This window comes from Salmo salar, chromosome 01, assembly GCF_965601325.2.
Source record: "Salmo salar chromosome 01, fSalSal1, whole genome shotgun sequence".
NCBI classification, from domain to species: Eukaryota; Metazoa; Chordata; class Actinopteri; order Salmoniformes; family Salmonidae; genus Salmo; species Salmo salar.
In genome coordinates, this window is record NC_138291.1 from 111,379,989 (window position 1) to 111,391,389 (window position 11,401).

Here is an 11,401-nt window from a genome sequence, read left to right on the forward strand (position 1 = left end):
TCATTATTTGGATTGTTTTATGTTTGACATTTCTATACTTTGACATTTTTCTGATCAAAAAGACTGCTATTCTGGAAAAATACCCCTTTTTTTAAGGTGGTAAGATGGCAGACAAGGAAGAAAAGAGGAATATGTTTTGAGTGAATATGGAATGGAGGATATCACAGAACCTTTGTAAAAGCTACAGAAGGAAATTGAATGTGGCGAGAAGGAGGTTGAATTAACAGCGGTGGCAGGTGGTGTGGTGAGGGAGCTTGGCGTCATGTGTAAAAACAGGGATACGTCCTCCAGCAGCTCAGAGATGGAACCTGAGAGTGAGGATGCAGTAAGGTGAGGACTGCCGAGTTTGGATAGAGAAGAATCTAGTCCAGTAGGAGTGACATTTTTGGAGAAAATGGACGCTTGCCTTTTGGTGGATCCATTTGTGGTTTCAGGATGGGTGAGAAAGGATGAAGGAAACCAGTAGTGGACTTGTGATATTTTTTTGTGTCTCTTCTGATCAGAGGGAGCAGCCGCTCCGTGTCACGCAACTTGGGACAAGATCTGTTTCTTGCTTTGCTCTTAGGAACAGGACACCATTGAAAATAGTGATTTCTGGGGTAGTGTAGGTGGGCTGTGACTGGCTTCACACTCCAGTACAGTAGATGGCGGTGTATGCACCTACAAGTTGGATGCAATCACCAACCAAATCCCAAAGAAGAAGAAGCGAAGCGGGGGAGAAAAAAAAGAAGAAAAAAAACATTGGATTTCCCGTAGTTATCACTGGACGCATGCGTATTTCACCGTTCAATGTCACCGCAACAATTGAACATGGCTGCCGTGGGATTCAGAAATTGGGCTCAAGCTCTTTCCAAAGGGAAACAGCCAGGCTTCTCGGCGCTTTTCTCCCAAGTCAGAGCAGGTTGGTTCATAGATCTTTAGGATTTTTGCGATATCGTTGTTCAAATGCAAAATACCTGCATCAAGTTGGAATGGAAGTTAGAACATGCCAGGCAAACTGTCGCTAACCTTGAGCTAGCCTACAACAGAGCTGCATCTCGTTCAGTGGTTTACTAACGTTAGTTAACGCATCATTCAGTAGTATGTAGCTGGCTGTCAACGATCAAATATTAGGCTAGATCCCATACACGGTTACCTGGCCAGCCAACGTTACGGTCTTGGGATAACTTGTGCAAGTACATACGCTAGGTGTGTACATATATATATTTTTAAAGCAATTCCTAACGTTACTCTCAAACGGCTAGTTAGCTAACAATCACACTCTCTGGTTGATCATGGGGATAAATGGTTCTGTATTGACTTGTTTTCAAATGTTGTATAGCCTCTGGACCTTCCAAGGGCATGCTGCCAGGGCCATACCCCAAGACGCCCGAGGAGAGAGCAGCTGCAGCAAAGAAGTACAACATGAGGGTGGAGGATTATGAACCAATCCCGGATAATGGCGAGGGGTAAGGAAGTGGGGTACCATGGATAAGGAAGGACACACCTGCCATTGTTTTCCTGTCATCTATACACCACCCCATTACAGCAGGAGCTATGTTCCTTTGCCAGACAACTAGCAAATTGATTTGGTAATTCAACCTGTGGGTTGAACTCACTGAAATGACTTGAGGCTCTGCATCCCAAACAGTATACAATTCCCTACATAGTGCACTAGTTTTGACCAGAGCCCTATGGGATGCACTATATATATATTAGAATGAGAGCAAATATTGGACAGCAATGGGAGTTTAACGTTTCAGGATTTGTGCATTGCCTAAGGTTATTCACCTACACACTTTTTCCCCTGTTGTGTTTCTATAGGTATGGAGACTACCCACTATTGCCCGACAGGTCCCAGCATGAGAGAGACCCCTGGTATTCCTGGGACCATCCAGACCTGAGGAGGAACTGGGGAGAGCCGGTAAGATAGACGTGGGGTATATTTCTACACACTGACTGACTAATAGTGTTGTCAAGATACAGTATCAGATCTCACAATACTTCCACTGAACAAAAATATAAATGCAACATGTAAAAGGTTGGTTTCCTGAGCTGAAATAAAATATCACAGAAATGGTTCATATGCACAAAAGGTGGATTTCTTTCCCATTTTGATACATTTGTTTACATCCCTGTCAGTGAGCATTTCTTTGCCAAGATAATCCATCCACCTGACAGGTGTGGCATATCAAGAAGCTGATTAAACCGCATGATCATTACAAAAGTGCACCTTGTGCTGGGGACAATAAAAGGCCACTAAAATGTAAAGTTTTTTTCACACAACACAGATGTCTCAAATTTTGAGGGAGTGTGCAGTTGGTATGCTGACTGCAGGAATGTCCACCAGAGTTATGTTAATTTCTCTACCATAAGCCGCTTCAGTGTCATTTTAGAGAACTTTGCACTACTTCCAACCGGGCTCACAACCGCAGACCACGTGTAACCACGCAAGCCCAGGACCTCCACATTCAGCTTCTTCACCTGCGGGATCATCTGAGACCAGCCACCCGTACAGCTGATGAAACTGTGGGTTTGCACAACCAAAGATTTTCTGCACAAACTATCTCAGAGAAGCTCATCTTCGTTCTAGTCGTCCTCACCAGGGTCTTGACCTGACTGCAGTTTGGTGTCGTAACTTACTTCAGTGGGCAAATGCTCACCTTCGATGGCCACTGGGAAAGAGGGGGAAGTGTGCTCTTCACGGGTGAATATTGCTTTCAACTGTACCGGGCTGATGGCAGACAGCGTGTATGGTGTTGTATGGGCGAGCGGTTTTCTGTTGGGAACAGAGTGCCCCATGGTGTGGTTATGGTATAGGCAGGCAGGCAGGCATAAGCTACGGACAATGACCGCAATTGCATTTAATCAATGGCCATTTTGAATGCACAGAGATACCGTGACGCGATCCTGAGGTCCATTGTCGTGCCATTCATCCGCCGCCATCACCTCATGTTTCAGCATGATAATGCATGGACCCATGTCACAAGGATCTGTACACAATTCCTGGAAGATGAAAATGGCCCAGTTCCTCCATGGCATGCATACTCACCAGACATGTCACCCATTGAGCATGTTTGGAATGCTCTGGATCCACGTGTACGACAGTGTTCCAGCTAATATCCAGCAACTTCAAACAGCCATTGAAGAGGAATGGAACAACATTCCACAGGCCACAATCAACAGCCTGATCAACTCTATGTGAAGGAGATGTGTCGCGCTGCATGAGGCAAGTGGTGGTCACACCAGATACTGACTGGTTTTCTGATCCACACCCCTACATTTTTATTAAGGTATCTGTGACCAACAGATGCATATCTGTATTCCCAGTCATGTGAAATCCATAGATTAGGGCCTAATGAATTTATTTCAATGACAGATTTCCTTATGAACTGTAACTCAGGAAAAAATGTTGCATGTTTGGCTTATTTATTTTTCAGTGTATATTAAAAATAAGACATCTGCCTACAAGTATCGTGACCACACAACTGACTAATAACACTATATATTAGGTCTGGGACAATACCAGTATCCTGATACTTGTTTAGTATCGCGGCAAGAAAACAATGCAAAGCAGATTTAACTCATTTAGGAAAACAGCCCTAATGTTGGAAACAAACATGTTGGGTTCTCGCATGTTGCATGTTTTCGTTCTAGATCCACTGGGATTTTGACATGTTCATCAGGAATCGAGTGGACACGTCGCCCAGCCCTGTGGACTGGCACACCATGTGCAAACATCTGTTTGGTTTCGTTGGATTCATGCTGCTGATGTTCTACCTTGGGGAGAAGTTTCCATCTTACCAGCCTGTGGTAAGTATTGCATTGTGCAAAGCATCAGTCGTTGTCTCAGTTGTAATCGCTGTTGTAACCCCTAAGATGTCACAGACCAGAAGATAATATAATTATATGCTTTCCTGTTGTATTGAAACCCTTTCCAATTTTGGTATCTCAAGATCTTTTACTATGACATCTGGAATTGAAAAGGACCTATACAATTACAGCCTTTGGGTCTACCCCTCAGATGTGTCCCGTGGACACTAATATTGGATTTTACAGTTGGAGCGACAGATCTGATCCCTGAATACAGTTTAATGACGGGTGTACACGGAGTCGGAGATGATGCTACTGCTGTTAGTGTTTTCATTTGTTTCCTTGCCCTGCTACCAATTCAATAGAGCGAAGACATGCATTGGTAACTGAAGCACAATTATCATATTCCACTATATTTTGCTATTTAATTTCCTTATGATAGCTCTCTGGTATTTATTGAAGACCATTGAGCACCTCACACACACTCACCAAACACCTGTTTAAAAAGTAAAAAGGTCTTCAAATGTCCTCTTCTGTAGGAAAGGTGAATAGGTACATCCTGTCTGATGCCCCCTGTTAGGACATCCCTGTTCTCTATTCCAGGCACCGAAACAATATCCTTACAGCAACCTGCACCTAGAGAGAGGAGGGGATCCTGAGAAACAACCTGAAGAAGTCAAACATTTTAACATTTAAATATCTACTTCTCTAAATGTGTATATTTCTGTCTAATAAAGAGTTATTAGTGTGACTTCAGTCACATTCCTGATCTTTCACCTATATCTTATTCTTTGGAAAGCTACTCTTTCTAAACCCCTTAAGATTGAATGGCTTTACAAACTTTAAAACATGCAGATAACTCTGGAATACGTTGCTTGCGTACAACTTTTTGATATCACTTATCCGTGGTGTCGCCTGCTTCCCGTGGCGTCGCCTGCTTCCCGTGGCGTCGCCTGCTTCCCGTGGCGTCGCCTGCTTCCCGTGGCGTCGCCTGCTTCCCGTGGCGTCGCCTGCTTCCCGTGGCGTCGCCTGCTTCCCGTGGCGTCGCCTGCTTCCCGTGGCTCTCCTTTCCGAGAGAGAGCTTAGTGGGACTGGAGATCAGTGGATAGTCCTATAGCCAGTTGACATGGTAAATACATGGTAGGCTAATTAATTAGGCTACATGGTAAATAGGCAATTACTTGTTTGTGTATTTAAATGTAGTCCTTTATATCATAGTGCATTATGGTGCTACGTTATATTTAATTTAGGGTGACTGTCATTAAAAGATACTATCCCACTACTGTAAAACGCTGTGCAAGTGGAGTCGTCATACGTCTGGGTCTTATCCCATAATATTTTTGATTGGGTTTGACAATTAAAAATACAATGTGAAAACGAGGCCGTTTTAGGATATCAAATTATATTTTTGTGTGAACGAATTTACTTCTGCCAAATGTTTTTTCCCTATTGAAGACCATTCAAAAAGCCTACCAAAATGACAAGGTTACATCCTTAAATGCTGCGTCACTTTCATAGTGCATACAGTCACTACTACACTCAATTTCAACTTCTAAACTTCTTTGACTAACATAAAAATAGTGCCTTCAGAAAGTATTCACACCCCTTGACTTTTCCCACGTTGTTAGACTGAATTTAGATCGTCACGAGCCTACAAGCAATACCCCATAATGTCAAAGTGGAATTATGCATAACGAGTCATAAGTTGCATGGATTCACTCTGTGTGCAATAATAGGGGTTAACATGATTTTGGAATGACTACTTCATCTCTGTACCCCACACATACAATTATCTGTAAGGTCCCTCAGTCAAGCGTTGAATTTCAAGCACAGATTCAAACAGATACCCATCAACCAATAGGTGCAAAGGGCACCTATTGGTAGATGGGTAAAATAAAAAACGCAGACATTGGAATATTCCTTTTAAGCACGGTGAAATAATTTATTACACTTTGGAAGGTGTATCAATTCACCCAGTCACTGCAAAGATACAGGCCTTCTTACTCCGTTGCCGGAGAGGAAGGAAACCACTCTGGGATTTCACCATGAGGCCAATGGTGACTTTGAAACAGAGTTTAATGACTGTGATAGAGAACTGAGGATGGATCTACAACATTGTAGGTACTCCACAATACTAACCTAAATGACAGACTGAAAAGAAGGAAGCCTGTACAGATTAAAAATATTCAAACGCATGCATCCTGTTTGCAATAAGGCACTAAAGTAAAACAGCAAAGAAATTATCCTTATATCCTGAATACAAAGTGTTATGTTTTGCACAAATCCATCACTGAGTACCACTCTTCATATTTTGCTGCATCATGTTATGGGCAATGTTCCCTCAAAGCAATTTCGGCACTGAAAAAATGTCAGGTCTGCTGAACGCAAACTTGAATGTTGGGAACATTCTGTGTAACTTCCAGCACGTGTTTACTGTGAACACTGAGGCTTTACCCGCTTTAAGTTACAGTTTCAGACAGTGGCCAAGTAGGCTACTGTGGCTATTTGATCATAATGTAGGCCTACCATCAAAAACAATGGAGAAAATGCATCCCATAATATTTTAACATGGAAATAGCTGTTCTATAATTGTCTACAGTACCAGCCAATGTGTGGTGTTCAATGTAGGCCTACATTCCATCAGACTTTTGAAAAAATATACAGGGCTTGACATGAACCTGTTTATCCACTTGTCCTTCAGATGAGGTGACTGAAAATGTTGTGTTTGATGCAAGAAATGACTTTACAAAATAAAATGCATTATTCTCATTCCATTATTACAAAGAATCAAACAAATTATGCTACTCTCTGCCTATTGGCTACTTAGCTTATTTAAGCCTGCCTCAAAATACAACACTGCCCCTTTAAGACATAACAAAGCTCTTTACCAGACTGGCTTTTCAAAGATGTCATGAAATGCACAGGTTTTGTGCTCTTGTAGGAAGCAATCACTCCCCTATTGTTAACTATAAAGGATCTATAACTGGGTTAATAACTCACCAACTAGTAATCACTCCCCTATTGTTGACTACTAATGATCTATAACGGGACTAATAACTAACTAACTAGTAATCACTCCCCTATTGCTGACTACTAATGATCTATAACTGGGCTAATAACTAACTAACTAGTAATCACTCCCCTATTGCTGACTACTAATGATCTATAACTGGGCTAATAACTCACTAACTAGTAATCACTCCCCTATTGTTGACTACTAATGATCTATAACTGGGTTAATAACTCACTAACTAACTAGCAATCACTCCCCTATTGCTGACTACTAATGATCTATAACTGGGCTAATAACTCACTAACTAGTAATCACTCCCCTATTGCTGACTACTAATGATCTATAACTGGGCTAATAACTCACTAACTAACTAGTAATCACTCCCCTATTGTTGACTACTAATGATCTATAACTGGGTTAATAACTCACTAACTAACTAGTAATCACTCCCCTATTGTTGACGACTAATGATCTATAACTGGACTAATAACTCACTAACTAACTAGTAATCACTCCCCTATTTTTGACTACTAATGATCTATAACTGGACTAATAACTCACTAATAATCACTCCCCTATTGTTGACTACTAATGATCTATAACTGAACTAATAAATCACTAACTAGCAAAGGATATAAACAAATTTACACACGTGGCTACATGCAGCTCTTGCTTTGATCTCAAAACAAACACATCTACTCAAGACCACTCATGCTGTAAACGCAGTCCAGTTCAAAGTGAACGGCACAGATCCATATATGGCAATGGTCTATTTGCATATAGGCCTACTGCAGCTCTGATTGGTTAGGCCTCACCGGTCTGTGTGTAGAGTATGGGCTGAGTGGTGCTTGTCAATGAAATAGAATCCTACACTGATGTGTTCTGCCTACAACACAATGTCTTGACTAGTTCGTTTTGTTTCGGTATGTTGCATTGAAAGTGGCCGATATTGCGTTGATTCTATCACAATTCCCACAGTAAAGGGAAACGTTGATAGTGTTAACTAAGGGAGAAAACTTGACGAAAGTTGAGTGAAGTTCAATCTCATGCTTCTCTGTGCAGGCTGTATGGTAGTCATGGGGAGTGGGGCGCCCGCCCACACGCGCAGTTTAGAGGGAACATTGCTTATGGGTACGCTTGTCGTCGGCAAGTACTAGGGACTTTATTTAGGATCAAAATAAATGGAATAGAGTTCAGCGCAGGCAGAATCTTGGAGAAAAACAAGGTGATCTGCTTTCTAACAGACACTGTGAGACAAATTCACCTTTCAGCAGGAAAACTAAACCTCCCGAGTGGCACAGCAGTCTAAGGCACTGCATCTCAGTGCTAGACCCTGGTTTGATCCCGAGCTGTATCACAACCGGCCGTGATCGGGAGTCCCATAGGGCGGCGCACAATTGACCCAGTGTCGTCCGGGTTAGGGGATGGTTTGACCGGGGTAGGCCGTCATTGTAAAATAAGAATTTGTTCTTTAACTGACTTGCCTAGGTAAATAAAAGGTCAACAATAAACTAAAACACAAGGCCAAATATATACTGGAGTTGCTTACCGAAGGTGGGAGAGTAACAATGGAAGCGGAGGTGATGCTTAGTTCTGTTGGCGTGAGTGAAGATAGAGGAAATGTCTGGAATACTGTAACACTAAGAATGGAGCTAAAAGACCTGAAGTTGTAAATCAAGATAAGCCTCGGTATGATAATGCCTCATTCCTTGTTCGAGTGCGATTCATGAGCAAGGACATTTTTTTGGGGGGGGAAACCCGTTTATGGTCACAAAGTAGGTGAAGGATGCATTGGGAGAAGTTGAGTCAGTCAGAGTGACAAGGAGTGGTGTGTTGATTTAATTTGTGTCAAAAGCAGAAAGCACTGTGAATGCTATGATTATTGAAGTAGGGCACTGATAAGCAAGATGGCGCCGATAGAGATGGCAGCTTCGCTTCAAGTCCATATAAGCATTTCACTACACTCGCAATAACATCTGCTAACCATGTGTATATGACCAATAAAATTTGATTTGATAAAAGGTGTCATATCTGGTGTCTCGATGGAGATTGAGGCTTCATGGTTTAAGATGAACATGCCAGGAATAGTTGATTCACGTCACTTAACCCACACTGTGAATGGAAAGAAGGAGAAATGGCTTCGTATTATTGATGTTTGATGAACAAGTTCTCCCGACCCATGTAAAGCTGGGATATATGAGATATGCGGTGGGATCTGATGTACAAAAGCCACTTTAATGTCATAAATGTAAAGAAGGCCACTTGTCAAGTGTTTGCAAACGGAATAGAGTCTGAGGATGCGCGGTGTTGCCATTGTGATGGAAATCACATTCCCTGAGTGCCCTGTTAGGGTGAAGGAGGTCAAAGTAGGAAGGGTCAGGGCTGTCGAGAAGGTGTCCTATGCAGAGGCAGTGAAAATTGTCGAAGCAGCGGGTAGAGATGATGAAGCTATGGCAGAGGATGATCTCCAACAGTCTGTGGATGTCAGTCAATTGAGAGATCCTGAAATACTAATCGTATAGAAGGTGGGTTTTGTTGCGTTTATTGCGCAGGGGATTAATTGTACATGACAAACTAACAAAAAATCTAAGAAATTGTGAAAACGGCTAATAGGTTCTTAGATCTCCAGGATTTCACAGCTGATATTTTTCAGAAGGGAGTGGGACTATCCAGTGTTGATGAGTGGGAAGGATGTGGCAGTAAAAGATGAGAAGAAGGCAGAGATGATGGCCAAAGCATTTGTCCAAGTGCAAAGCTCTGTAAATTTGTCAGAGGACGGGGCAAGAGAGAACAAGAGAGGAGCATCCTGGAGTGCTGGATAGGAGGGAGGATGTAAATGATGCATTGAATGCACCATTTACCATGGCAGAGGTGAAAAGGGCAATGGGTAAGGGCTGGGTTAACTTCACCTGGGAAAGATGAGAAATGTGCTATGTTATGTTGGCCCATCTTAGTGATGAAGCACTGGATAATGTATTGGTGTTGTACAACAGAGTGTGGGAATAGGGGAAACTACCAGACAGCTGGAAGGAGCACTAGTGGAACCAATCCGGAAGCCAGGGAAGGACAGGACCTACTGGGTCAGCATTTGTAGTGCAGGAATGTGGGGTGGCAGGAAACGTATTTACAGATATTCTGGCTGTATATACGGCAGAGCTGATGGCCATACTGTTGGCCTTTCAGTGGGTGGAGGAAGTCAAGCCAGACAGAGTAGTTATTTGCTCTGATTCATGTGCAGTGTTAATGAGTCTCCAGTCCTTTAGGTCAAGTAGAAGACAAGACCTGCTGTATGAGGTGCTACAAACCCATGGCAGGATTAGACAGATGGGTATACAGATAAGATTTACTTGGGTCCCAGCCCATGTGGGGGTGGAGGGGAACAAGGCAGTTGATGTACTGGCTAAACAAGCACTTAGTAGTAGGGATGTTGATGTAGTTTCAATGAGCAAAGCAGAGGCAAAAAGCCTGATATGGACAGTGATGGTGCAGAGATGGCAGGTTAAAAGCCTGATATGGACAGTGATGGTGCAGAGATGGCAGGCTAAAAGCCTGATATGGACAGTGATGGTGCAGAGATGGCAGGTTAAAAGCCTGATATGGACAGTGATGGAGCAGGCTAAAAGCCTGATATGGACAGTGATGGTGCAGAGATGGCAGGTTAAAAGCCTGATATGGACAGTGATGGTGCAGAGATGGCAGGCTAAAAGCCTGATATGGACAGTGGTGGTGCAGAGATGGCAGGTTAAAAGCCTGATATGGACAGTGATGGTGCAGAGATGGCAGGCTAAAAGCCTGATATGGACAGTGATGGTGCAGAGATGGCAGGTTAAAAGCCTGATATGGACAGTGGTGGTGTCCGTAGATGGCAGGTTAAAAGCCTGATATGGACAGTGATGGTGCAGAGATGGCAGGCTAAAAGCCTGATATGGACAGTGGTGGTGCAGAGATGGCAGGTTAAAAGCCTGATATGGACAGTGATGGTGCAGAGATTTTATTTTATTTTACTTTACCTTTATTTAACCAGGTAGGCAAGTTGAGAACAAGTTCTCATTTACAATTGCGACCTGGCCAACATAAAGCAAAGCAGTTTGACACATACAACAACACAGAGTTACACATGGAGTTAAACAAACATACAGTCAATAATACAATAGAAAAAGAAGTCTATATACAATGTGAGCAAATGAGGTGAGATAAGGGAGGTAAAGGCAAAAAAGGCCATGGTAGCAAAGTAAATACAATATATCAGGCTAAAAGCCTGATATGGACAGTGATGGTGCAGAGATGACAGGCTAAAAGCCTGATATGGACAGTGATGGTGCAGAGATGACAGGAGCAGGTTAAAAGCCTGATATGGACAGTGATGGTGCAGAGATGACAGGAGCAGGTTAAAAGCCTGATATGGACAGTGATGGTGCAGAGATGACAGGAGCAGGTTAAAAGCCTGATATGGACAGTGATGGTGCAGAGATGACAGGAGCAGTGGAATAGAGATACTAAGGGCAGGCATTTATTTCAAGTACAGAGGAAAGTCGGAGAGGGGAGGACGGCAGGAAGGGACAAAAAAATAGGAGGCTATTTTTACAAGATTAAGGA

General features: G+C 42.7%; 1 protein-coding gene across 1 annotated transcript; it reads left to right on the forward strand.

Annotated features, from left to right (window-relative positions):
- The first annotated feature begins 755 nt into the window (after positions 1 to 755).
- On the forward strand, positions 756 to 4,568 carry LOC106577308 (NADH dehydrogenase [ubiquinone] 1 beta subcomplex subunit 8, mitochondrial). The gene is given in 6 exon segments (XM_014155256.2): positions 756 to 881; positions 883 to 901; positions 1,322 to 1,448; positions 1,804 to 1,903; positions 3,637 to 3,792; positions 4,396 to 4,568. Coding segments are annotated over 6 exon segments (606 nt in total). The 5' UTR covers positions 756 to 770; the 3' UTR covers positions 4,489 to 4,568.
- The last annotated feature ends 6,833 nt before the right edge of the window (positions 4,569 to 11,401 follow it).